Genomic DNA, 27,695 nt, shown 5'->3' on the forward strand with positions numbered 1-27,695 from the left:
GCAACTGCGACTGCGACCGCTTTGGACGCTAAAACAAGAACCCTAAGTAAATCTCATATTTGTTTTTTAAAAATTCAATTGGATTCACATGGGACCCTTCCTTCTTACTCTTGCCCCATTTCCCTTTCCTTTTCTAATAACTTTTTCTCCATTCTATAATAATTACATTAAAAGGATAGAATGTCCCATAAAGAATTCTCAGCTTATATGTCATAAAAAGGAATTCTCACTAACACTAAATTAATATTAGTAAGGTGTTATTCGTTTCTCCATTCAGATGATCCATCTGAATGGAAATGAATAATGATGTTCGTTTATAACAATTTGACAGAGCAGTGAGATGAACCAGTTGGATGATTTTTATTAAACTCATCCAAGAAATGATCCTAATCCAGCTGAGTCTGATCGGAGCAGTTAACTGGAGCTGCTTCAGTCTAAAATAGAAAAGGACCTAAATACCCCTATCAAATTTAGAGAATTACACCAAAACCTAAACCTTCTTCTCCTTCTTCTCCTCATCCTCGACACATAACATTCCTTTGGCCATCTCTGTAGAGAAGAGAAACGAGATCTCTTCTTCGCCGGATCTCTTCGTCGCATGATCTCCTCCGCCGGATCTCTCACTGGAATCCACTCCTCTTTGATCTTCTCACCCCACTCCACTCCTCTTTGATCTCTTCGCCGGATCTCTTCTTCTCTCTCTCGTGCGTGGGTTTAAGGTGTTACAGATTGAATTAGCTGCGACCACTGTTTGAGAGGTAAGACTCATGGGTTTGATTATTGGATTCGATTTCTCCTTTAGTCATTGAAATTTCGAAGTGGGTTTCAGGTGTTACCGATTGAAATCGCTGCAACCACTGTTTGAGAGGTATGATATATCTCTATTTCATGATTTTGTATTGAGTTTATGTGTACCAATGGAGACGAGTGTTGTGGCTTTGTTTGATTTCGTGTTTCTAATGCTTATAGGCTATGTTTAGTGTGGAGGTTGCTGCTACTATGTTTAGTTTCATAGTAAAAGAGAAGTTACCAGAGAGTTACAATGGTTCTGAATAAACCATAAACCATATAGGGAGAAGAACAATAGTTTCTACTGTTTTGAGTGATTTTACAATGGTTTTGATATGTTGCTTACATTCAATGAGTGTCTTTCAATGTCTCTTATGAAGTAGTTTTTTTCTATGTGTCAATGTTTCAAGGTTTATTTTGTGTTTATTTCTTTCTTTACTCAATGAGTGTCTTTCAATGTCTCTTATGAATCCAAAGAAAGCTGTCTCTATTTCTTTCTTTGACTTTCAATCGCAAGTATGTGTCAGCGTCTATGTTTCTGGTTTTAGCTCATTAAGGCACAATAATTGACTATCTAATTAGTCTTCTACCATCAAATTTCTTGAAGACCACAGAGAGCTTTGCAATGAATTTTAGATTGGTGTTTGCATGTTTACTATTGTATATTTGTACTATTACTCTATGGTTTAGACTTTAGAAATCGTTTCTGGAAGAACATTGGTTTGGTTTTCTGGTTATGACTTTTCTTGTGGTTCCCAGTTTTGATGGAATTGTTTGCTTGTTTTGTATAGCTGTAATGCTTTTTATGGATATTAAAAATGTATGTTTCCCTTTTTAGATTCATGTTTTGGAGCTAGAGATTTTTAATGGATGAACAGAGAGTTAATTAGTTCTACATTTGCTTATATAGATGCTATCTTTTTGGTAATAAATGTCAAATATAATAATTTGAAATTTGTTTGGTTGTAAATATATATATTTGATCAATAATTAAAATTAATATGGTTAAGATTAAGACTTAAAATATAATTAGATGAAAACATGGGCATTTTAGTCATTTTTCTAATCAAAAGCATCTAGATGAGAATGGTTTTCAACCAAACAAACAAAGTTTTAACCAAAAGCAGTTAGATGGATCATCCAGATGAACCACCAAAAATGAAAACGAAAATCATTCAGATGGATTAGCCAGATAGATCATTTGGATGGAGCATTTGGATGCATATCCCAAATGAGCAAACGAACAACACCATCCATGAAATATTACTAGATTCGTATCTGTTTTACTTTATTTATGTTAGCTATAGCATCGGGATGGTCTTTTGTTTTGCTGCGATCTCGTTTGAGTTTTCTCTCATCGTGACCGACGTCGTCTTCGTCTTCTCTTGTATATAAATGAATACCCAAAGACCTCATCTTCTTCACAATTCAGATTCCAAATTTCTCAAACAATCTAAAATCATTCTCTCAAATCTCTCAACCGTGATCAAGGTAGATTTCTGGGTTCCTTTTCAGTTTCTTCGTATTGTTTCGTTCGATCGTGATTGTTTCGTTCGATCGTGATTGTTTCGTTCGATCGTGATTGAGTTTCTGTTCTTTGAATTTCATTCGGTTAATCTTTGATCGGAGACAAAGTTCTGAGTTTCTTCGTTAGATCTCATCTTAATTCTTGATTAGGGTTCGTTGTTTTCGTTGATCTGTGTTTTTACGCGTTGATTCTTTGAATTTGATCTGATTTGTTCTAAGAATCTGAGTTTTATCTCTTAGATCTATCCAAATCTGGTTTTGTGCGATCGAATTTGTCAACTAATTTCGGTTTTTCTGGAGCTCATTACAAAAAACAACACTTTATGTGTCAAGATATATTGTCATTAAGCTCTAATTTTATGAAGAACAACACTTTATAGGTCAAAGCTAATAATAAATTGAAAAGAAAAAAAAAATAGTTAGTTTTGGGCCAAAGCCCATTACAAACCAGCACAAATAATCCGAAACAGTAGTTTGCCGTTAATAAAAACAGAGTGGAAGAGCAAAGGACAGAGGAGACAAATCACGCCATAGATCGGAGCAAGATTCTTGGATCTGCCTCTTAAGACCAATCGGTGCTTTCGCGTGTCCTCAGGTATGTGTCGATCGGACCTAGCTACAGTGATTAATAATTCTCAATTGCTTCCGTTTTAATCGTATCTGATTTGGAATTGGGAATCGGCACCATTGAGAGTTAAATGACATTATAATCTAGCATTTCGAAACTGGGTCTCTGGTTTTGACTCTATTAAATGTAAAAGTACTTAAATAGTCCCATAACTAACCAGCGTGACTAATAGCAAGAGATGCAAACCGAATATAATCAGCGATACTCGAGGAAAATGTGAAGTAATCCACAACTAATGATCCATCTGCTCCATCACACTGGGATCATTAAGAAGAAGAAAAAAAACACAAATGAGAAGCTTCATAGAGGCACGATATTCAAAGGAATCTGATTCAATACAAAATTCAACAAGAGAAGAGTACAATTCAACAACAACAACAAATATAGAGTTAAACCCAATTTTCATAATCACATCCAAATCAAAAGCAATCAAATAAAGAAATGAGTTTAAGAAGATGATTAAGAACCTTAGTTGGGAAAAAGTTTCCTCGACCCATTTGAATGAGAAGATGAGTAAATCCTCTCTTCTGCAATTCGTCTTTAACATCTTCACTAACCACTGCTTTCACAAGCGCATCGAAACTCGTTGTTCCTACAGTTACAAACACTCTCTCTTCGCATTCTCTCTATCCTCCATTTTTACATTGAATTAGGTTACTGGGACACAGTGTTGGAGATCAAAAAGAAGATCGAGAAGTATCAACGTATCTCTGTTCCCAGACAAACCCTTTTCTTCCGATGCAAGGTTCTTGAAGACGATCTTGATATCGAACAATGCAAGATTCTCCAAGACTCTCGAGTCCTACTCTTCGTCTCTCCGGACCCTTGTGACCCTAATGACGGCAACGATCAAGTTCTTCAAACGGAGGAATCTCCTATACCGTCAAACTCAATCGGAGATCTCATTTACGGTGAGGATTTGCCTTTGACAACTGAAGTTGTCTTGAAAATTCGACCTTTTTGCCCTGTTGAAACCGGTGAAATCATTTACGTTCAAGATTCGCCGGTGAGAAACAACGATCAAGCTCCACCGTCAGACGCAGCAAAACAGATCATCAACGGTCATCAAGATTCGACTGTGACGGCTCATCAAGAACTTCAAACCAAGCAATCTCCACCGTCAGACTCGGTTAGAGATCATTAACATTCAAGATTCGTCTGTGAAGGTGAGCAAAAACATGAAGAAGATAGTAGTAACAATACTGGTGATGCCGAATTCCGCTGAGATTAGTCTTTCTTGAAGCTTTTATTAGTCTTTTCTTATAGCTTTTTGTTTTTCTTGAAGTTTCTTGCTTTGTTCCAAATTTTCTTTAGGTTTCTGTATATATTCTATGACATGTAATTACCAATAAAGATTTGTTAGCTGGAACTTGTTGTTATTGAATAGTTTTAAGTTCTCTGCATTCTCCAAAAAACATTTCCGATCGGATGGTCTATATCATATTCTTCACAGAAGGAAAATAGCACATCGCCACATCAATGACATCATATCAAACAACACAACCAATATGACTTAAAAGGTTATTAGAAATCTAGTAAAGATCGAAAGGAGTTTCGTTGAATGAATCTCCCAATTTCGGATTGAACGAGAAATTCTTTCTGATCTAATTAATCACCAGTAGATAATTTTTATCTATCTAACGAGGCAGAACAACCATAAAAATAGGAAAGCTAAAAAAACCCTAATAGAAAGCTTCAATAACAAGTTACAGTTATTTTAAATCAAGAGGAAAAAAACTAATCGAAGGGGTACGACTAAAGAACAAAGGAGATGGATTAAGCTAAAGTTTGTAGAATTGATATGCGAATTAGAATTGGGACGAGAACAGAGACAGTCATTGTAAAAAAAAAATTACCAATGGATTTGTATAGTAAGAAGAATATGTAGTTATTGAGTATTGGCGATTTAGGTTCTTGACGAGGCTTCCATTGACTTAAGAAACACGTAACCGAGAAAGTTAATATGGGCCAAGCCCAAATCTGGTCCAATTGATACGTTATAAAAACAAAATTCTACGTAAATTTGCTCTACAAAACTTTATCTCGCTCTTTCTTCAGTGTCTTCTTCATCCGTCTCTCTCTATTGATAAAGTTATGAAGTTTCTCGTCGAGATTCTGAATGGATCATCGTTTGAGATTGAAGTGGATTACAGAGATACACTGTTAGAGGTCAAACAAAAGATCGAGAGGTCTCAACGTATTCCTGTTTCCAAACAAACCCTTATCGTCGACGACATTGTTATTCTTCGAGAAGATCTTAACGTCAAACAATGCCAGATTGTCCACAATTCTCATATCCAACTCGACGTCTCTGCTGATGATGATAACCCTAATCGCAACGATGACGATCAAATGCCGCAAACCGAGCAATCTCAAGCACCATTGGTTTCAGCGGAAGAGTACTTTGAGGGACAAGAGTGGCCTTTGACAGAGGAAGAGATCAGAAAGATTTATAGTTATCAGCCTGAGACAACACAAGGGATCAGTAAGGTTCAAGATTCGCAGGCGATTGTAAGAAGCGACAAGAACGTCTCGACGAGCATGAAGGTTGAGAGCAACAACAACAATGATCAAGTGCAATATCCACCGTCGTTGCTCAATATTCGCTTTGGAAACCTGCGAAGATGAGGGAGTGACGAGATCTTTGGAAATCTTTCATTATTATCTTCAATGTGTGAAATTTTTATTTTTTTCTTTATCCTCAGTGTGTTTAGTATCCTTTTTTTTTTAAGTTAGTTTAGATAATTATAGATTCTTCAGATTTTATCAAAGGTTTTGGTTTTATTTTTTTAATAAATAGCTCATTATTTCTCGTTATTTCATGAAGTTGGTGTTTAGTTGAGATATAATAAAAGAGGGATGATAAACTAATAAGCATATGCATATTATCTCTTTTTTTTTTTCTTTTTTTGCATATGCATATGCATATTATCGATGTGTCAAAGATAATAAAAATCATATAAAACATCATTAAAAATCCTCTTAAGCAAAATTCCTTTGTTGATTGTAAACACCAAACGAAAACTTTCCGATTGCGTTACACTTTAAAATATTTTTGCTAAGTTGAAACAAACGTCAAAGTAAGCTAAATTTGTTTTTTATTTTATTTTTGCAGTGTGATGATGTGATCTCTAAAATGAAATATATTTTATCATATTTTTAAATAATTGTTTTTTTTTTTTTTTTCGTCAAGACTTATTTTATTAAAATACCAAATCATTACACAGAAGTTCCTCCAGCCATATTGGCGGAATCAATGAATCGGGAAGGAAAAAAGAACTTGAACAAGCAAATTTAGCAAGACTATCTGCTACCCTATTACAAAATCGTTTAACAAAATTAAACCTTATGTGTATAAACTTGTCTTTCCAAAAATCTATGTCTTGCAGCAGGTTCTCTATTTCACTATGCATGATGTCTCCGTTGATTGAATTGATCAATAATTCACAGTCTCCTTCAAAAATTACTTGGGTGAATCCTCGTATCCATACTTGATGCATTGCAGTCAGAATTGCTTTCGCTTCGGCCATCAACGGAGAATTTGCACCGTTCAAATCCAAAGATCCCCATGCTTTTGTTGTACCTTGTTGATCACGGATAATCCATCCTCCACGAGCATACGATGATATTTGGCTAAAACTGGCATCAAAATTACATTTCACAAAGGGAGGTTCCGGAGTGGACCATTTTGGCTGTTCTCTGTTGGTAGATTGTGGCATCGAAGATAATACCAACTTCGTAGCAGTGTTTTTGATCCACTCATTTGTCTCTGCTTTTGCTTTCAAAACTACCTTTGATGGGCTTTCTATGAAATGATTAAACACAAAATTGTTTCTCGCTTTCCATATCGTCCAAAGAATCCAAAACTGAGATAGTTTTTGTTCATTAGTTGTGTGTGAAGAGTCATAAACATCTAGCATTTTAGAAATATTTTCTTCCACATCATTGAAAGGCTAATGATATTGGAAGGCCGGTGTGCCTGAGAGGCGCCAGGTCATTATTGCAAAAGGACATGTAAAGAGAGAGTGATTTATCGTTTCATCTCCATTACAACATCGAGAGCACTGTGAATTCAGTTTCATACTTCTAGTGTTTAATCGGGTGTTAGTAGCCAAAGCTTTTGATAAAATTCGCCAAAGGAAGTGTTTGATTTTTGGAAGTAGAGGAAGCTTCCAAACTCTGTTTTTCAATTCGATAGACCCATGAGGGATCGGAGGAGGAACTTGTGAATCGCCAGGATCATGTGTTAATAGCCAATAACCCGATTTGACAGTATACATTCCGTTATCGCTGTAATTCCATATTGGTTTATCCGGTTTTGGGATTCTCGAGAGGTAAATGTTATTTATGAATGAATGATCATTTGTATTAACCATTCTATCAAGTAAAATAGAATCCCAAAATCGGAAAGTCCCAGTACTTGAAATTAACGACTTTAAAGTATCCCTTTCAAAATTTTGATTCACCTGTAGAGTTCTTGGTTGATGTGAGCTTATCAAATTGTCAATCCCCATTCTGATCGTGTTTCCATCACCCACTTGAAAACGAGAACCTTTTTTATAAGTGCTAATCCTGTAAGCATTGACGCCCAACCATACGACTGATAAGCCCTTTCTTTTGCATCCAACACTGTGTCATCTTTGAAATATCGAGCTTTCATTAATCTTGCAAAAAGGGAGTTCGGATTTTGGATCATACGCCAAACTTGTTTTGCTAAAAGTGCATCATTGAATTTTGCTAAATCTCTAAAGCCCAATCCTCCTTCCTTTTTCGAATATTGTAGCCTTTTCCAAGCTATCCATGGAATCCCTCTCTTTTTTGAGCCTTTCTCCCACCAATAATTCATTAGCAAGGATTCAATTTCGTTGACCACACCAATAGCAAGGATTTAAATAATTGTTTATTCACTTTTCTACCTCCCAATCTCCTTCTTTGTTCTTTAATTTTCTTCTATTTGCATTTTTTTTTTTTTATCAAATTCTACTCTTTGATATAGTTAACTTTCATATGTTTTTTGGAAAAAAATCTAATAATTTTGAACATCTAATTTACTAGTCATTTGGACTTAAATCCTAGTTGCCACAAAAAAAATTTGGATATACACATAGACATACGTAGATTGCACAAGCCTAAGAGCATTCACAGTGGAAGTCTCTCAACAATATTAAAAAGGAAAATAATAAAAAGGAAGAATGAGAAACGAGAATCGATTCTCAAATGAGAACATATGAGAACCTTTCTAGAGACCCCTTTCACACATGGCAAAATTTGATTGACTTTGATTTTTCTTTTTAACTTTTAATATAAAACAACAATTAAATTATATTAAAAATATTAAAATAATATTTTTTGAGAGACTCTATGAATCTCTACCACTGCTCATGCTCTAATAACACTGAGAGCATGATTAACAATGGTATCTTAAAAATGGTTTAGAAGTATTAAATTAATAACCGGGCCTTGTGGCCTAGTGGTAAAGGGGTCACAGCTGTGACTTCCGCCACCAGAGTTCGAGGCACGGCCACTGGCAAGTTTACATAGGGGAATTGCCAGCCTCGTGAGATTAGTCCTTGGGCCTAGGAAGCCTTTGGGAGACCCGCGGTTATTCAAAAAAAAAAAGTATTAAATTAATAATATGACATGTGGTTGGTTCTTAAGATTAGTTTTGGATCTTAGCTAAACCACTTTTCTTAATTTTGGGTCTTAGCTAAGTCACATTTCTTACTTAAGAACTCTTTAAGATATCCGTATTAATGGTGGTCTGATGAGTTCCTTTTTGTGCTCTGTTTCTTCTAGTTGCAGGATCGGTTAAAACAGACTAACGGTTGCTCCTCTCTTATGATGACACGTGTCATATGATGAGTTCCTATCAACGGTTTAAATTTTTCGATGAGGCTTTCATTGACTTAAGAACCACGTAACCCAAGAAATATGGGCCAAGCCCAATTGACTTTCATTTGATACGTGAGTGAAATGATATAAAAACCAAATTACAAAACAATCACTTTCTCTCTTGCTCTCTCTCTGTTTCTTGACTCTCTTCTTCACCAGTCTCCATTGATCTTGAAACACCATTGATACAGTTATGAAGTTCCTCGTCGAGATTCTGAGTGGTTCATTGTTCGAGATTGAACTGGATCGCAAAGATACATTGTTAGTGGTCAAACAGAAGATCGAGAAGTCTCAACGTATCCCAGTTTCGAAACAAACCCTTATCGTCGACGGTATTTTTATTCTTCGAGAGGATCTTAACCTCGACCAATGCCAGATCGTCCACGATTCTCAAATCCAGCTCGAAGTCTCTCCTGACGTGAACCATAATCACAACGGCAACGATCAAATGCCGGAAACAGAGCAATCTCCAGCACCGTGGATTTCAGTTGAAGAGTACTTTGAGAGGAAAGGTTGGCCTTTGACAGCCGAAGAGATCAGAAAGATTTACAGTTATCGGCCTGAGACAATGCTAGACATCAGTAAGATTCAAGATTCGCATGTGACGGTTGGGAGCAGCAACAAGAATGATCATCAAGTGCTTCATCAAACAGAGCAATCTCCACCGTCAAACTCAGTCAAAGAGACCATTAACATTCAAGATTCGTCTGTGAAGTTTGCGAATAAGAACAACAACGATATAGTGCCTCCACAGTCAAACTCAGTCAAAAATATCACTAAGAGCAACAAAAGAGGCCGGAAGAAGAGGAAGATGGTAGTAGGTGTGTCGCCATATTCTGGTATGAATGAAGTCCCGAAGAATATTCTGCTGACTGTGATATCTACGGATGAGGTGAAAACACTGAGAGACGAGATGGTTCATAGGGAACGGAGAGGTGATATAGAACTGCCTCAAGAAGGGTATTTCTTTACACACAATAATCAAGTATTGAACGAAGATCAGTCATACGAGTGGAACGGTGTTAAACCCGTGGATACAATTGTGATGGTTCCCACACATGTTATCCAAGAGACCTGTAAGATTCAAGATTCTTCTGTGACGGTTCAAGTGCCTCAAACGGAGCAACCTCCAGCGTCAAACTCAGTCAGAGAGACCGTTAACACTCAAGATTCGTCTTTGAAGGTTGGGGGCAAGAAGAGCAACAAAAATGATCAAGTGCCTCAAACGAAGCAATCTCCACAGTCAAAATCAGACCAAGAGATCACTAGGATTCAGATATGTCTGTGAAGGTTGGGAGCATGTTAGTACGTGTGTTACCGATAAATATTCTAGTGAAAGTGAACGCTACGGATGACGTGAAAAAACTGAGAGAGATGTTGTTTCAGCGTCAACAGAGAGGTCAGATACAAAAACTGCCTCGAGATGGGTATTTCTTGACGAACAAAAAGAAAGTATTGAAGGAAGGTCAGTCATACGAGTGGAACGGTGTCAAAAACGCGGGTACAATAGTGATTGTTCCCAGACGTGTTACCCAAGATACCAGTAAGATTCAAGATTCGTCTGTGACGGTTGGGAGAAGCAACAGGAATCAAGAGCTCCAAGCAGAGCATATCATCAACAGACCTCAAGATTCGACTGTGACGGTTCAAGTGCATCAAACGGAGCAATCTCCAGCGTCAAACTCAGTACTCAGTCTCGAAGAGATCTCTGACATTTTAAATGCGCCTGATAATGACCCGAAGCAGAAGAAAAAAGTATATGTGATGCCATTTTCAAGTGAGTGTAAAGGATTGAAGAGATTTATTGAGGTGGAAGTGAGCTCGACGGATCAAGTGAAAATACTGAGAAACGAGTTGGTTGAAAGTATTCGGAGGGGTTATATAAAACTGCCTCATGAAGGATATTTCTTTGCGGACAGAATGAAGGAGAGAATATTGAATGAAGATCAGTCATTCGAGTGGAACGGTGTTCTTGGTCCAGCCGAAACAGTTTATATGGTTCCCCGACGTTATGAGTCGTCTTTTACTCGTGCCTCTTAAGTCACAGTTTTCTTTGGATTCAAAAAAGTTGTTTAGAAATTTTGTATATCCAGACACAAAAACTATGCATGATACATTCAGCAACAGAAAGTTATGTGGATTTTATCCTATTTGTAGGTTTTACTCTTTGCTTATAGGTTTTAATCTTTTCTTCAAGTTCTCTTGTTTTGTTCAAAAGTTTGCTTTCTATTTCACAGCTGAAACTTGTTGTTGTTATTGAATTCCCTTTAAAGCAGCGATCAAGCGTCACTTACAAGTTATAAACCCTAATTGCAGCAAACACAACATGGAAACACTAGCAGCACAAAGATTAACAGAAAGAGACCATCAAATATTTAGTAAGAAGACTAGAAGAGCTAACAAGAATGAAAAAATTATTGGACGAAGCTTTATTGGACTGAAGAAGAAGTCACGAGTGTTAAATATGGCCCAGGCCCAAATGAGGTCCATTTATATATACTAAACCGAGTCACCCAAACAACTTGCCTTTTAATTAGACTCGTTCACCTTCACCAACTTGATCCAAAAAGTCTCTTATGCAAATCATGCAAAAATATCCAATAACACTAATAAAATGGATTATTTCACAATTTGTTTTATGATAAAAAGTTACTTTTCCTAGAAAATCTCTGATTTTATACCCACTTGCATTAGAAAATGGCAAAAAAAAACAAAAAAAGGAAGAAAAGACGAGATAGGCTTTGATGAAGTGGGACCCGCAGTTTAATTATTGCCAATTTTCAGCTCCACCGTTTATTAAAAAAATTAAAAAGATAACACTAAATACTACATATCGTGACGATCGTTAACTCTCAACGTCTGGATCTTATAACGGCCGTTAGAAATTGTGGTTGTCGACAAGTTTGTAAATAAACGGCGTTAAAGTGGTTGAAGCCGGCAACGAGACGTGTTTATCAACTCAAAGCACATATACTTTTCCTAACCTACAAATAAGGTAATTAGCCAAAAAAAAACTTTGCGTCTAAACAACGCTCAATACACGTCATTATACATACGTGTCAATTTATTATTGGTTATTGCTTCACCGCCTTAGCTTTCTCGTGACCGAGTCGTCTTCGTCTTCTCTTTCCTATAAATGAATACCCAAAGACCTCATCTTCTTCACAATTCAGATTCCAAATTTCTCAAACAATCTAAAATCATTCTCTCAAATCTCTCAACCGTGATCAAGGTAGATTTCTGGGTTCCTTTTCAGTTTCTTCGTATTGTTTCGTTCGATCGTGATTGAGTTTCTGTTCTTTGAATTTCATTCGGTTAATCTTAAAAGTTCTGAGTTTCTTCGTTAGATCTCATCTTAATTCTCGATTAGGGTTCGTTGTTTTCGTTGATCTGTTTATTTTCTCGTCGATTCTTTGAATTTGATCTGATTTTTTCAACGAATTTGAGTTTTATCTTTGAGATCTATCCAGATCTGGTATTAGTTTCTTGATCGGATTTGATTCTTATTTGTGCGATCGGATTTGTCGACTAATCTCAATTTTTTTCTGAAATACAGATGCAGATCTTCGTTAAAACTCTCACCGGAAAGACTATCACCCTTGAGGTGGAAAGCTCTGACACCATCGACAACGTTAAAGCCAAGATCCAGGACAAGGAAGGCATTCCTCCGGATCAGCAGAGGCTTATTTTCGCCGGAAAGCAGTTGGAGGATGGCCGTACGTTGGCTGATTACAACATCCAGAAGGAATCCACCCTCCACTTGGTTCTCAGGCTCCGTGGTGGTATGCAGATTTTCGTCAAGACCCTAACGGGAAAGACGATTACTCTTGAGGTGGAGAGTTCTGACACTATCGACAACGTGAAGGCCAAGATCCAGGATAAGGAAGGTGGAGAGCTCCGACACCATTGACAACGTGAAGGCCAAGATCCAGGATAAGGAAGGTATCCCTCCGGACCAGCAGAGGTTGATCTTCGCCGGAAAACAGTTGGAGGATGGTCGTACCTTGGCGGATTACAACATCCAGAAGGAGTCGACCCTTCACTTGGTGTTGCGTCTCCGTGGAGGTATGCAGATCTTCGTCAAGACTTTGACCGGAAAGACCATCACCCTTGAAGTGGAGAGCTCCGACACCATTGACAACGTGAAGGCTAAGATCCAGGACAAGGAAGGTATCCCTTTGGACCAGCAGCGTCTCATCTTCGCTGGAAAGCAGCTTGAGGATGGTCGCACTTTGGCCGATTACAACATCCAGAAAGAGTCTACTCTTCACTTGGTCCTCCGTCTCCGTGGTGGTTTTTAAAACTCGTCTCTGTTATGGTTTAAGAAGTTTATGCCTCGTTTCTTTTAAAACTTTGGTGGTTTGTGTTTCTGGGGCCTTGTAAAGCTCCTGATAAATAATTGATGAACTATGTTTTCGATCCGTTAATCTCCTCTTTCTTCCTAATGACAAATCGAACTAATTTTCAATTGCAATTATGTCCTTGGATTCACTTCTATCATCGTTATCTCTCTACACGATGTGCTATCTTCTTAGTATGCACTATCCGAAATATAACCGTTAAAAGCACAACAGAATTAGTCATAGGGCCTTGGTTAGCTAGGCGTCAGCATACCCAATCTGCAATTTAGAAAGAAAGATTACAGTCTAACAATCCCATGAGATCTAATCAAAACTGACACATTTACACATGACATACTTAAATGACTTCAAAAACAAAGAATGATATCATACAAGTCCAAATAGAGAGTTTAGGACTTGGTCTGCAGAGAACAGGGAAAGGAGGTTTCTCGTTTCCTGCATCGTTCATAACTTTGGCTTGGAACTCATCAAGAGGTCCATTGGGAATTTAGGATACTCTCGAGCCGGGAAAAGGGGATTTTCATACCCGTACTATCTATACCGTGGATTTTTATACCTGGACAATTTCGTAGTGTATTTTACAACCTAAACTTCAATAAAATTTGAATTTCATACCTATACTTGATACAACGTGCAAAAATCGGAGTCAATCTAACGAGTGTTAGTCAACTCCGTTACAGTGCTGAGTCATCGTACACGTGTACGCTGACATGTATGAAAACGACGTCGTTTTCATACCCGTACTGTCTGTGCCGTGGATTTTCATACCTAGACAATTTTGTAGGGTATTTTACAACCTAAACTTCAATAAAATTTGAATCTCATACCCTATACTTGATACAACGTGTAAAAATCGGAGTCAATCTAACGGGTGTTAGTCAACTCCGTTACGGTGCGTATCGAAACGTCGTCGTTTTCTCATTTCTTCTTCTTCTTCTCACAAATTAGGCATGAACAAAGTTTTACCATGTGACTACGGCTTCGCACAACTTTTAGGGTTTATAAGTTAAAAAGATTGAGGAATACTCGATGAACGTTGTGGGATCACTGATGGACACTTCCCTCTCTGCGTAGAATCCTGGCGAACGGCTATAATTGTACATCGCTGGAGATCTCCTGCACACTTGCCTCCAATAATTTGCAAATTTATTAATAAATCGCAGTATATAGGACTCGAACCCCAGACCTCTGGGTATAGAAGCATTAATTAACCCTTGTTCAACCAAAGGGCCAAAGGGGCTTCCACTGCTTCCACATACTCATATACCGTTTTGAGAATATTTTTTTTGCTTACAAACCAATATACAATATATTTATTGATTTATTCTGGATCCTGACCAGTCAAACGACCAAGCAGTATTAAAAAAATCAAGTGAATCTAGTCATCTTATAAACAACACAAAATATATTTAAATTTGATTAATTATAAGGAAATTCTCTTCTGGGACTAAATTATTACAGTATATGTTTAAATAATAGGCATGTGGGATTATAATCGATAAGGTGGAATCTTCCTTTTCTTCTGACACAACAAATGGTCGCATGTGCCTCACCAAGCATTAGAACAAGATACACACGATTTAGAGCAACTTTAACGTTAATTTTCCGATGATCGACTTTGTTACTCCAAATGTCCACTTAAGACAGGCTGGTTTGCGATACTAAAATAATTTTTGGATACACACAAAACAGTGTCCCACATAACTATACTTTCATTCGTCTCTTTATGTGTATTTTCAGCTAACTCTTCTTATGGTCCTTAAACTATAATAACATTATACAAATAAGAAAATGTTCCCTTTAACTATAAATATATGTATACTTAAGGTCGCACACTTGATAACCATACAAATAATCAAACGATGATCTAATCGCATTTGGGATCTAAATGACTTTAAGATGGTAATTATATATTTTAATCCATAAAAAGGAGTTAGAAAGAAGAAAAACAAAGCCATGAAAGTTTCCACTCATACAAAGAAATTATACAAACACAACACACGAGCTACGTCTCAAATCGACATCGATCGAAGTTTATGTTTATGTGTCTATATATATATATATGAGCGACGTAAAATTAGATCGATACTAAAAAAAAAAAAAAAAATTAGATTCAAGATTTCTGAAGGAGAAAAGGGTCAACGACGGAGTGGAGAGAATATAAGAGTAAGAGTACGTAGAGGACGAGTGCAACGAAACCGGCAATTAAAGCTCCAGTGATCTGATCGCAAAATTTTGGAACTTGACCGCAAATAGGAAGCCAACCTGCGTTTGCGTTTCCCTTCTTTCCCACTTGTGCCACCGCTAGAGCCGCCGATAAGCTTGACGTCAGTAGCATGGTCATCACCTTCATCACGGTTAATAACAAAATTGATACACAATTAAAATTAAACATATTAATTATTTTAGCTAATCTCACCTAACAAACGATAAGAAATATTTTTATTAAGACACGAATACTAATTAGGTAGCATTCAATCTAAGTGTTTTAACTTTCCACCCAACGAATTCATCTATCCCTATAAACGCAAATTAACCACCATCAGTTATCAATCATCGTCTTTGACATTTATACACATTTATACATATTATTATCACTCGAATTGTGATAATAATAACAAAAAAAAAAACAAAAAACGAACAAAACAGTACACTCGGAAAAAAATTCAGGTGGTCGGTCATGTAACACAAATTGAACTAATGATCAATATATCATATATGGATACATTATATCAAAATCTTCAATTCTTGAATTACACCATTTGGACCAAAACTTAGTAAGTTAGTATAACGAGAAAATCATTATGTAAAAGCTGCAAAATAGTTGTGAAATTTTTGCCACAGAAATGTTGATTTCATTGCATTTTTGTCGCCAGTAATATGTGATGAAAAATTTCAATGAAGATCTTAAAATAATACTTATTTAGGATCCTTTGTTAATATCCACAAATTAACCAGATAATAACATCACTTTAATAACCAAACGAACTTAAAATATAGAATGCAAATGAAATCATGCAGAGAATATAAATTGTTACCAAATCCAAGACGACGACGAATTTCCAAAGCAAACTCTCCTTTGGAAGAAACAGAACTAAAAAGCTATAAACACTCACGACAGCATTTGCGATCACAAAATACCTGCAAAACATGTTATATTAATTTTATTACCACATATTCACATAACTCATTAGATGTATAATTTACATTAATATATATGTACCGCAATTAACACACACACACATACACAAAGAAGAACAATATAAGAAGTTTTGTACATACTTAAACGCGGCCATATCGGTGTACTTAGCTTCAAGAGAGACGGCGAAGAAGGAAGCTCTCTCGCGGCTAGTGATCATAACGATCAAGGCGGCAAGAGCCGCACCAAACGCTGCCAATCGCAGCACAAGCCCTCCTATTCTCTTTGTCAACTTCACCATATATCGATCGGTCAATCGATTTAGTATTCAAATTTATTTATATGAAACAGAAAAATATGTGAGAGCACAGAAACATCAGGGAGAAGTGTAAGAACACAAACACATAAACTCAATAAATAAACTAAATGGTAATCAACCATATATATATATATATATATATATATATATATATATATATATATATATATATATATATCGATTGGCGATTGCGATGTGTCGTGTTAGTTGAGATTTTTCAACTATCTTCACCGTCACGGATTACAGTGGTTATTATTTGAAAACCTAGCCCACAAAGTCAATATTTTTTAAAATAGATGTCGTCATAGTTTCGAATTAAAGATGTAAAGTATGCTTTGATGACGTAACAGAATGTCGTAGTTATTATTATTGTTAGATTCATGAACGATGACCTCATAGAAGAAACAAGTATCATTTTTTCATTGAGCCGTTGTCCTAACTTATAGGTGGCCTCTTCGGTGATTTTGTCTGCTGGGCTCGTATTAATGTTGACATTTTTTCTAATATAATCGAATGTACGTATTTGTTGTATCGATTTCGTCAACAGTATATATTGATAATTACCGACAACAAGTCCTTTTTAGTTTTAATTTTCACATTTTAATCTAAATCTTCTTTGCTTCTGACTGTCGATCTAACATTGCTTTAAATCGAAAAAGTCAGTGAAAAGCAAAATTAGAGTTTTGTTGTGGGACTTTTATGAGTTAATGGAAATATTTTAGTGTCTTGAAGTGGGTGACCTATTAAAAGTGTTTTCACATGAAGAGAATAAATTCAACATTCTCCTACGTCTAGAAATTAATCCAATTATAGAAACTTAGTTTCAAAATGGTTTTATTATCTGCCGTTTTCACTTTTTTTTTGGTTTAAACCATCAACCAAGATTTAGCTGTCAAGTATGAAGATCATAAACAAGCAACGGCCAATAGATTATTAACACAAATGTTGCAGAAAAATCGTTTGCAGATTAATAAGAATTATTTTTACAAAAATGTCTTGAGAGTCTAGACCAAACCGTTTATAAACTTAAATGATAACACATTCATACTAGTATGAATGACTAAAAGTTTATTCGTTTAGTAGTTGTTGGCGACTGAGATCAACGTAACGACCAATCGCTATAATAGTTTGTTTTGTAGTCGATGATGCGACTTTGTCGCAAAAATTTAAAACACATCCTTAAATAACTCAAAACGATCAAATTTTTTTTTCATGTTCTTAAAAGTTACTTAAAAAGTAAAGATTTTGAGAACATGTATATATTGTAAATAACTAGTATCCACAATATCAGCTTTGATATCCTAATGGCTAATCCTGAAGTGAAATCCGAATGCTTACGACTCCAATTCTCTAGAGTCGAAATATATAAATGGGCCTAATATAAGCCCAATAGGGAATATCTCAAAAGTTTACTGGGCTAACAGATTGCTAATTCAGAGCACGATCTTACCCAAACGTAAAAATATTAACGGTTTTTGTTTTTTGTTTTTATCATCCGAAATTAATTATATTAAGGGTTTTTGTTTTTCTAAATTGAATAATTTTTTTCTTTTCCGTTATCATATCTACAGCTCAACGAATCAGAAAATTCATTTTTTTTTTATTATTTCCCAAAAAAGTTTCGTAACCGTAATTAAATGGGAAAATTCTCGACAAAAACCCAAACTAATTTTTATTTGGACGTTTAATGCCCAATTATTTTGGATTGGAATAAAAATACCCCATCTAATTATTTATGGTTAAAAAATACCTTATATATAAATTATTGGTAGAATCGAACACGCAACTTAACGACGGTTAACGGACGTAACGGAATTATTTAATGGTGTGAAAATTTTAATCTTATATATTTTAATCGATATATACCTTCTGTTTTAGAAGACTTCTGATTATGTTGTTATGGCCTGTTGGTAACGCGTGCTTCGGTTGTCGACTAGGCTCGGGTTCGAGACCAACTGTACGCGTGATTGGTTATTTCTGGGACAATTTTTTTTTTTTCCCTGTTTTTCTAACCCTAGCCGCCGACCAGTCAAATATAGTCCTTTATCGGATTTGTTTCCTCCCCATCTCCGCCGTCGACTACAGTCGCAGAGATGATAGTTTCATCAAACTTATGAACAAGAGCCTCTAATTCCGCAATTTTCAAGGCTTTTAGACTCTTCTGCTCCTAGATCGAGTCATAAATCACCGCTACGTCTTCCGCAAAACTCCGCCACAGACTCCCCCGCTGTAATCCTTCGCCACAGACTCCCCCGCTGTAAACCTCCGCCACAGACTCCCGCCGCAAACCTCCGCCACAGACTCCCCCGCCACAAATCTCCGCCACTGGTCGACGTCTAGGGTTTTAGAGAAACAAAAAAAAAAACCCAAAAAAATAACTAAAATGACATTCAGTTGGTCTCGAATCCGAGCTTGTAAACTAAATAAAGTCACATGTTACCAACAAGCCACAACAACATAATCGTAAGTCATGTAAAACAGATTGTATATATAGATTAAAATATATGAGTTTAAAATTTAACACCGTCAAATAATTCCGTTACGTCCGTTAACAGTCGTTAAGTTGCGTGTTCGATTCTACCAATAATTTATATATGAGGTATTTTTTAACCACAAATAATTAGATGAGGTATTTTTATTCCAATCCAAAATAATTGGGCATTAAACGTCTAAATAAAAATTAGTTTGAGTTTTTTTTGGAAATTTTCCCGTAGTTAAATTGTTTTTGAGTTGACAGAAATATTTTTAACTTAATTTTTTCAAAAAATGAAAAAAAGAAACATTATTTGTTTGTTTTGATGTATAAAAAACATGTGCATCAGTTTCTCTTCCATAGTTTCGTTATCTTTTTAATTTCTCTATCTGGATATTATTTTACACTTGGGGATTAGGAGAATCTCTCTCGTCCTCTATCTATCGAGCCATGGCTGCTTTCACTTGTACCTCTCGTCCTCCGATTTCTCTCCGTTCCGAGACCAAAATCGTATCCTCACCATCGGCTTCTTCTCTCTCTTCTCGGCGGATGTTCGCCGTGTTACCGGAATCATCAGGTTTGAGAATCCGTCTTTCTCTTTCTCCGGCTTCGTTGACCTCGATTCATCATCATCCTAGGGTTTCTCGATTACGAAGAGCTATCGTCTGTGAAGCTCAGGAAACTACTACCGATAGTATGTTTTCTCACTCTTCCTTTTCGATTTTTGGTTATTAACTGGTCTTGATTCTTGCTGGTTGATGGATTTTGAACTGATTTTGTGTTTATGATTGGTTTGTGTGGGGTAGTTAGAATTTAGGTTCTTGAATTTGTGTTGTTATTATACTCATTTAGTAATTTGTAATCTGCTAAAAACTTGTCATTAGTTCGTGATTACTGAATCTGGAGGAAGAAGAGTTTCTTTAGGAGAGGATACGTTTGAGGAAATTCATGCTGAAAATGAGGTTTCTGTTAGAGGAACAATTCATGCTGGTTGCGTGAAAATTGAAGAATGATACATTTTAGGATCTCTTCTTTTTGTGGATATTTTAGCAAGGAAATGTATAATTCTTTTTCGCAGTTTTTAAGTGAACAACCTAGAAATTAGGTTGGGTACCTACTCAGATACTTTATTGGTTGGATCATACACATTGTGACAATAAACAGTTATTTGGCTCATGAGAGAAGAATGTGGATTTTGTGCTTTAGAGTAAACATATCTTGATTCTGGGATCTATACCAGCAGATAGCGATTTTGGTTATCAATAGCATTGCTGTTCTACGATTTTAGATAGGTAAGTCCTTTCCCGTGATAATGTACTTAATGAGATTAGCAGGATTATCTGCTACAATGTTAACTCAGTCATTGGTATCTCCTCTCTGGTGAAAACATGAAGCGTTATTCTTCATTGGATATGCTCATCTATCAAATCTATGTTTTGAGACATTTTCATTTCTAGATCGCTTTAGTAAATATCATATAGACTTGTTACAACATACCCATCTGGCTGAAGATGGATAAACGGGTCAGCTGTCTCTTTGGTTATTACTCATGAAGCATATTATTCTTCTATCTTGGCTAATATATTTTGCTTTCATTCGTGATTTTAAAATCTTTAGCAATAAGGTGTTGATTTTTGTTATTGATCCTTGCAGTTCCAGTGGTCAATGACTCAACATGGGACTCTCTAGTTCTTAAGGCAGATGGGCCTGTATTGGTCGACTTTTGGGCACCATGGTGTGGACCTTGCAAGATGATTGACCCGCTCGTGAATGATCTAGCACAACAGTACACCGGGAAGATCAAGTTCTACAAACTAAACACTGATGAATCTCCTTCAACCCCAAGCCAGTATGGAGTTAGAAGCATCCCAACGATCATGATCTTTGTCAATGGAGAGAAGAAGGATACAATCATTGGTGCAGTGCCCAAAACCACACTCACATCTAGTATTGACAAGTTCTTGCAATGAAATTTCACTGTGAGTCTGTAAGATCTCTATCATTCTCTCTCTCGCTCTCGTTCTCATTATCTCTGTAACTCAGCTTTCTTTATAGCTTTATCTGTTTCTTCCGCTGTATCTTTCTTCATCACTGAACATCTAGACCTGGATAAATAATATGGTGTCATGTCTTTATGTGATTTTTACCGCTGGTTTGAAGATGTTTTGAGATGCGGAACTAAAGAAATCAAAGATCAATCTTGGACTAGACTAATGGAACCCCATTAATCAAAACATTGGTGGGATCTTTTTTTGGCCATGAGAAATTAAGATTGTTCGGTTCTGCAACTTTTTTGATGAACACACACACGCTAAGGTTTGTTAACATATTCTAAAACTCCTCGTATTCAAGATTGTATTCTGTGATACTCTAATGAGCGTATGTACGCAAAGCTCTTTATCGATCCACGAGCAAAGGAGATTACGTTTGAGATATCTCTTAATTTTGCATAAGCGCAGAAATGCACCATAATTTATGTGTGTACTCAATTTACGGATAAGGATATGTCAACTAGGACAAAATGAATAAAAACCGAATAATTGACTTTCGTGGACTGATCCATAGTTCCCGACAAGATTTTGGAGTTTCTAGAGTTGTTGATCCGGTCTTGGACAAAATTCGACCCAAACTATTGACCATTGTTTTTTCTTACATAGTTTGGGTAACCATTTGCATTCCATATCATTTGTTGTCGAAGAAGCGAATGTTTCCATATAATCAATTAAAATGTGTGTGCTTACAAATAAAAATAAATAAAAACTCAAAAACCATACCGTAGCAAACTTGTATAAGGGTAGAATCACTTTCATTTTGAACCGTGTGGAGGAAGAGATAAAAAGCCAGAAACAGAACCGGCGTGAACATGAGGTAGATATAGCTCTTTGGCGTGGGAAAAACAACTGTTATCGAAAGAGATTCACAACAAAGGAAACATGGGTCCAAATTCGTACTGCTAAGCCGACAATGGAGGGGTATAAGGAGATCTGGTTTTTCCACGCAACTCCAAAATATGCTTTCATCACTTGGCTGCTTATCAAGAACAGACTCACAACAGGGGAAAGAATGTTAAACTGGAATCAAAATGCGAACTCAGTCTGTGTTTTCTGTGACGAACCCATAGAAACAAGAGACCATTTGTTTTTCTTATGCCCGTACTCCTACAAGGTTTGCAAAGATCTAGTCTTGGGACTTCTTTCGGAAAAATTTAAAGAGAATTGGCGTGAGATAATGAGGTTCATGTAGGAAATGATTGGGACAAGATAAAAAGCTATTTGTTGAGGTATACATTCCAGAACTCTATACACTTAATCTGGAGCGAACGGAACAGGAGAAGACATGGGGAACAACCCACCCCGACGAAAATGCTGGTCAAGACGATAGACAAAAATGTGCCCAACCGGTTGAACACGATTAAAGGTGGGGGAGCTCTGAAGTACGAGGGCGGTTTACAAGCCTGGTTTGCATCAAGACTATAAAGAGGATATTTTGGCTATCTAAAATGTTTCTTAAGAAAAGTTTGCATTGATTATAGAAACGTTTATTTTTCTTTTGAATATAATTTACCATTAAATTAAAAAAAAAAAAAAATCACTTTCATTTTGGGTTTTATGCCTGAAAGATATAAAAACCAACGAAAGCTAAAAAAATCAGGTATGAACGAAAGTGTAAATCGGATGAAATCTCTCTATTGGTAATATATATATATATATTTTGTTGTTGCCGTCCTCGATTTGAGAATTATATATTTAGGCTGAAGATAAGGTCAATATTATCAGTGGACTTTTATAAATGCATTTTCGTGATGACTTTTTTTTTGTATCAACTCTCATTATAATATTATCATTTGGACTTTGTAAATGGTTTTGTCGTGTTCTTTTGTTTGTGTCAAACTTTGGCGACCTTAAGAAGTCACGACGTACATATATGGAACATGAGCATAATGATGATAAAAATTAGAACATGTGTGAAATATTGAAACAAAGGCAAGTCAATATCAGACAACTTCGTTAAACCTAACCCCCATTTGAGGTTCTTAGATAGTTTGATAACGCATAATTAAACGAAGACTTTATTGATGTTTTAAAATGAACAAGCTGACAATTTTTTAATCATTTGATTTTGATTGTCGGCTATATTCTCCTACCAAACATGCTGCAGCTTGATTAAATAAATGAGGGAGAAAAAAAAACGATAGATATGTTTATTGTCCTCCTGATGTAATTGCTATGATAGTCAATTTTGTTAGAATAACGATGAAACTACTTGAAGTTTTAATATTCTTAACAATCAACATAATGATATATGTAATTATTGTTCCCCTCTGATATCGTTACACGATAAATGGGCTTTCATCCTTATGAAACAAATATTGTATAGTGAAACCCGATTACATATCAAAATGAAAAAATACACAGTATATAGAGAAAAACAAAATTAGAAACATGAAGTTGATGATCTTCTCGTTGTCTAGTTTGACTAGAATGAAATGTTTATAACTCAGAATGCATATTATGTGATATCAATTCCATGTAGCAACATCTTTTCTTTTCTTTTTTTTTCAACGTTGAGATGTGTTTTACTGATGAATATTGTTCATTATGAGTACTAAATACTGTAATGACTATCAGAATATTGAATCATTACGAGAAACCAAAGACACCAATTATTTTCCGAAGATGCGAAATGGAATGATCTACGTCCGCGTCAGGAGAATTAGTCCGACGATACACCAAATCCGTATAAACTAATTGTGTTTATTAGTAAAAAAACTGAAGATTCGGTTTCTAATTAATTTTAAAATAAATTACAATTACAAGATTGACCGTTACCAATAAAATGACCGTTACAATTAGTCGTAAATTACAAGATTAATAAAATGTTACTAAAAAAAAGAAGTCCCATTAAGCAAAAGAATGCGTGTCTCGTGAGGTTCTTTAATCAGATTGACCGTTACTTGTGAAGAAGCTTCGACAAAAGCGTGAAGAGAGCCATCTTCGATCTCTCATTAGTCCTTTTTCTCTATTCACTCACCCAATCACCGACTTCCATTGTTTCTTAATTTATTAGTTTAGTTATAGTACTAGTTTATAACGTTATGTACTTAAGAAATATTAATCATGTCTCCGTTACCCCCAATTGGTCAGTGGTTTTACAGTAAAACTTTACTTCTTCTTCATTGATTTTACTTGTTGCCAACTATCTATTTAGACGATTCTATTAATGGTCTCTTAAGACAATTCTTATGTTAAGAGACATATCTTATAACTACTAAAAGTCTCTTAAATAAGACATTTTTGTTAGTTATAAGACATGTCTCTTAACATAAAAGTTGTCTTAAGAGACTACCAATAATATTGCACTTACTTCATTGTTTTCTTAATATCCTTAAACTATTGAAATGTTGGGGACAATTTTTTATTGAACTGTTTTAAATTTGTTTCAACAATGATCTGTTTATGTTTTCTTGATAACATTGACATATATGAGTAGATAGATATAGCGGCGGCGATCGTATATAGTCAACATTCACAAAATGTTGACTTGGTTATTATGCTGCATTTATATATTCTTTTACTAAAAATTAAATGTGTGCAAACATGAATGTGGGTGAATGCAATGCACCTAAAGAAAGCGGTATGACATTTGTGACACGATCACACGACCGTTACACATAATAATAAAGGTTTTTTTTTTTTTTTTTTACCGAAGTAAATTAATTAAGAACACAATCTCCATCGAGTTTACCATTACGTATACTCACATACTCTAAATCCATTAGTGACGTATCTTAATTCTTAGTTGATGAATAACTTTTTTGATATCTATATTAACATTTTTACAGTACTTTTTTGCTTTAATTCTTTTGGATCCGGGTTTGACCCGGTTTAATTCTGTTCGGATCTAGAATAAGAGATTTAAGGGATGTTGTATTAATTTCAAACTAATAAATAAAGCCATGTTGTCTTTAATTCTTCTACTTATTTTTACCAAAATCAATTCAAATAACATCTCTCATACCTTAAGTATATTTTCGCCAAATGCAATCTCCGTTGTTCCTTTATTTTCGCCAAGGCAATCTGCATTAAAGTTATTTACAGTATCTGTCAATTTAAATTCCTTCCAAATATGTTTTGATGCTCTACTAAGCTATTATTTCGCACTTGACATATTCATAAACTATTTCCATAATCAAATATCGAAATGATGCTAATAATACCTAATTGATTCCACTAATATTTACACAATCAAAACAAATAACTGCTCACAGACCATATCATGTCTATTTAAATTACTTCCAAATATGTATTTCCCTCTACTAATTGAATTTATGTTTCCCACCTATCCTCTGTTCATATCATTCCAGAGTATCTTTACATTATCTTCTCCTTCCCAAATATTTCTGATGATCACATCCTATTTATTGCTAACCATTTATCTAACTTCCATAACTATAGCAATGCTAAGATTTTATGCCGATTTGGTCAAGATTGCGATACCAATATGCTTTGTGATCAAGTTTTCTTTAACCTAATATATGACCCTATATATAGTTCCATGTCTAACCTCTCATTATCATCAGCCCTCACAGCCTCTAATCTAAACATTAGATCTTACCATACACCATCAAACAATGGCTGCTGCAACATTTGCTTACCTCAAAGATGTCAGGCCATACACCACACAATGGAGAGTCCAAGTGAAGGTACTTCACTCCTGGCGGCAGTACACAGCCAACACTGGTGAAACTCTAGAGTTGGTGTTATCTGATATGGAGGTAATTCAGTAGCCAATGTTAACTGTGAATTAGTTTACATTAAACCATTTTAAAGCTATTATTTTTTCTGACTCTACTGTTTTTTGTTCTTTCACAGGGCAAGAAGATTCATGCTACTGTGAAGAAAGAACTGGTGAGCAGATATGTCTCAAGTTTACCTGTTGGTCATTGGGTTTTCATTGAGATCTTTGCTCTCAATTATGCCAGTGGCCAATTCCGTCCAACCTCTCATCTATATAAGATGACTTTCACAAATGGAACTCATGTATTTCCATGTGATCCTGTCTCTGACTCAAGTTACCTGACACTAGCCAGTTTCAAAAGAATTCAAAATGGAGATCTTAATCCATACATATTGGTTGGTAAGTATATTTTTTATTTATATATATATTAAATGCGATAAACAACAGTTTACAAACAGATCATGAAATATGTTTACCTCTGCTTTTCTTTTATAGATGTTATTGGCCAGATTGTTATGATTGGAGAGTTGTTGACTCTTGAGGCCAACAACAAACCAACTAGCAAGATTGAGTTTGAGATGAGAAATGAGACGTAAGTGTTTTCAATCTTTTATCCATATATCTACTATGATCCTACATAATATGTTCTGTTTTGTAAATAAAAAGTGATGAAAGGATCGGTGTTACCTTGTGGGGATCATTTGCTGAGACTGTGTACAGAGGAAGCCAAACTGCTGGTGGGCGTCCTGTTGTATGTTTGTTGAGGTTTGTGAAGATCAAATCCTTTAAAGGTACATAAAACAGAATCTTACCAGCCTTAATAATATACTGATACTGTTTAGAGCAAAGTCATGGTGCATACATCTTATTAAAATTCTACAGGTGTAAAGACTTTGTCTAACTCATTTGATGCTTCACAAGTTTTTGTGAATCCAGCAATCCCTGAAGTTGCTGTGTTTGTTCAAAGGTAATCATTTCATGTGATTTAAATCTTTAGCCTACTTATATAGATGTACTATGGAACTAACCTATATATTTCATGTTATTGACATATAGTCTCCCAACTGATGGTGCACTGTGTATCTTTCGTGAAAGAGTCCCAAAGTTTGAGATTGTTGTTGCCAATCAGGATGATACTTCTTTAGATCATCCTAGGAAGACCATTTTGGATCTCCTTAACTCTGTCGAGGTAATTATTTGAGTAAGCTATCATTACAAATACTTTTTAATGTCTATAAATATCCATATTCATATCTAAAGTTTTTGTTAGATTGGCAAGGCAAGGTTAATGTGTACTATCTATGCAATTGATACCGACTGGGCATGGTATTACATTAGTTGTCGTGCTTGCAACAAGAAAGTCACACATATCCACCATGGAGTGAATGGTGTGAATGGTGTGAATAACAAAGGGAAGAAGCCGAGGTTCTGGTGTGACACTTGCAAATCTGTTGTCACTAATGTCGTGGCTAGGTGAAAAACTACGTTATTGACATTTTATTATTCTGTAAATGTAAAATAGATATCTTACATAATTGTTTACATTTGATGCAGGTTTATGCTCTATGCTAATGTGATGGACAACACTGGTGAGGCTAAACTGTTACTTTTTGATTCAGTTTGCTCTGAAATCATTGGCGAGTCTGCTCCATCTGTGCTTAATGGTTCCGTTGATGAGGTTTCATGAACTACTTTATATTTAAATATATGTCTACATTGTATTAGTCACACAAGTTCCTGATATGTTTTAAATTTTAGATTGATGACCCAGACAACATACCAGATGCAATTAGGAATCTATATGGAAGGACATTCCTTTTCCTGGTGTG

The 27,695-nt window shown here is 35.6% G+C and overlaps 5 protein-coding genes, 2 long non-coding RNA genes and 2 pseudogenes across 9 annotated transcripts; 7 read left to right on the forward strand and 2 right to left on the reverse strand.

Moving 5' to 3' along the window:
* The first annotated feature begins 355 nt into the window (after window positions 1–355).
* LOC110227243 lies at window positions 356–2,911 on the forward strand. 2 transcript variants are annotated; one of them, XR_002331011.1, is made up of 3 exons: window positions 356–758; window positions 830–868; window positions 1,628–2,911. It is a non-coding gene; the product is annotated as an uncharacterized LOC110227243 (long non-coding RNA). The 2 variants fall into 2 exon arrangements; XR_002331012.1 differs by lacking the exon at window positions 1,628–2,911 and adding an exon at window positions 970–1,386 and having other exon boundaries at window positions 368–758.
* A 592-nt stretch (window positions 2,912–3,503) lies between these two features.
* LOC110227451 lies at window positions 3,504–4,185 on the forward strand (annotated as a pseudogene).
* On the forward strand, window positions 4,054–5,761 carry LOC110227230. The gene has a single exon (XM_021020825.1). It carries the CDS (start codon window positions 5,039–5,041, stop codon window positions 5,570–5,572), a length of 534 nt encoding a protein of 177 aa, XP_020876484.1. The 5' UTR covers window positions 4,054–5,038; the 3' UTR covers window positions 5,573–5,761.
* Window positions 5,762–8,590: 2,829 nt separating this feature from the next.
* Window positions 8,591–10,219, forward strand: LOC110227211. Its single transcript, XM_021020768.1, has one exon. It carries the CDS (start codon window positions 9,030–9,032, stop codon window positions 10,122–10,124), a length of 1,095 nt encoding a protein of 364 aa, XP_020876427.1. The 5' UTR covers window positions 8,591–9,029; the 3' UTR covers window positions 10,125–10,219.
* Window positions 10,220–11,954: 1,735 nt separating this feature from the next.
* LOC9308838 lies at window positions 11,955–13,310 on the forward strand (annotated as a pseudogene). The gene is made up of 2 exons (XR_002330998.1): window positions 11,955–12,068; window positions 12,393–13,310. The product of XR_002330998.1 is annotated as a polyubiquitin 11 (transcript).
* A 1,787-nt stretch (window positions 13,311–15,097) lies between these two features.
* On the reverse strand, window positions 15,098–16,770 carry LOC9308839 (CASP-like protein 1C1). Its single transcript, XM_002874816.2, has 3 exons — window positions 16,480–16,770; window positions 16,236–16,338; window positions 15,098–15,544 (listed from the first exon to the last, which is right to left on the reverse strand). Exons 1-3 carry the CDS (start codon window positions 16,635–16,637, stop codon window positions 15,311–15,313), a joined length of 495 nt encoding a protein of 164 aa, XP_002874862.1. The 5' UTR covers window positions 16,638–16,770; the 3' UTR covers window positions 15,098–15,310.
* A 2,709-nt stretch (window positions 16,771–19,479) lies between these two features.
* LOC9310930 (thioredoxin M2, chloroplastic) lies at window positions 19,480–21,274 on the forward strand. The gene is made up of 2 exons (XM_021020820.1): window positions 19,480–19,822; window positions 20,782–21,274. Exons 1-2 carry the CDS (start codon window positions 19,579–19,581, stop codon window positions 21,096–21,098), a joined length of 561 nt encoding a protein of 186 aa, XP_020876479.1. The 5' UTR covers window positions 19,480–19,578; the 3' UTR covers window positions 21,099–21,274.
* Window positions 21,275–24,812: 3,538 nt separating this feature from the next.
* LOC110227249 lies at window positions 24,813–26,719 on the reverse strand. Its single transcript, XR_002331023.1, has 4 exons — window positions 26,554–26,719; window positions 26,062–26,210; window positions 25,784–25,892; window positions 24,813–25,205 (listed from the first exon to the last, which is right to left on the reverse strand). It is a non-coding gene; the product is annotated as an uncharacterized LOC110227249 (long non-coding RNA).
* Window positions 26,720–26,933: 214 nt separating this feature from the next.
* LOC110227237 (replication protein A 70 kDa DNA-binding subunit B-like) lies at window positions 26,934–27,625 on the forward strand. The gene is made up of 2 exons (XM_021020839.1): window positions 26,934–27,339; window positions 27,421–27,625. Exons 1-2 carry the CDS (start codon window positions 27,155–27,157, stop codon window positions 27,551–27,553), a joined length of 318 nt encoding a protein of 105 aa, XP_020876498.1. The 5' UTR covers window positions 26,934–27,154; the 3' UTR covers window positions 27,554–27,625.
* Window positions 27,626–27,695: the final 70 nt, after the last annotated feature.

This window comes from Arabidopsis lyrata (assembly GCF_000004255.2).
Source record: "Arabidopsis lyrata subsp. lyrata unplaced genomic scaffold ARALYscaffold_6, whole genome shotgun sequence".
NCBI lineage: Eukaryota > Viridiplantae > Streptophyta > Magnoliopsida > Brassicales > Brassicaceae > Arabidopsis > Arabidopsis lyrata.

Coding starts and splice junctions, on each gene's coding strand:
- LOC110227230 (XM_021020825.1), top strand. CDS start 5,039: ATGAAGTTTCTCGTCGAGATTCTGAATGGATCATCGTTTGAGATTGAA.
- LOC110227211 (XM_021020768.1), top strand. CDS start 9,030: ATGAAGTTCCTCGTCGAGATTCTGAGTGGTTCATTGTTCGAGATTGAA.
- LOC9308839 (XM_002874816.2), bottom strand. CDS start 16,637: ATGGTGAAGTTGACAAAGAGAATAGGAGGGCTTGTGCTGCGATTGGCA. Junction 16,339..16,479: donor ACCGATATGGCCGCGTTTAA/GTATGTACAAAA, acceptor CATGTTTTGCAG/GTATTTTGTGATCGCAAATG. Junction 15,545..16,235: donor TCGTCGTCGTCTTGGATTTG/GTAACAATTTAT, acceptor ACCGTGATGAAG/GTGATGACCATGCTACTGAC.
- LOC9310930 (XM_021020820.1), top strand. CDS start 19,579: ATGGCTGCTTTCACTTGTACCTCTCGTCCTCCGATTTCTCTCCGTTCC. Junction 19,823..20,781: donor TCAGGAAACTACTACCGATA/GTATGTTTTCTC, acceptor TGATCCTTGCAG/TTCCAGTGGTCAATGACTCA.
- LOC110227237 (XM_021020839.1), top strand. CDS start 27,155: ATGTGTACTATCTATGCAATTGATACCGACTGGGCATGGTATTACATT. Junction 27,340..27,420: donor GTCACTAATGTCGTGGCTAG/GTGAAAAACTAC, acceptor CATTTGATGCAG/GTTTATGCTCTATGCTAATG.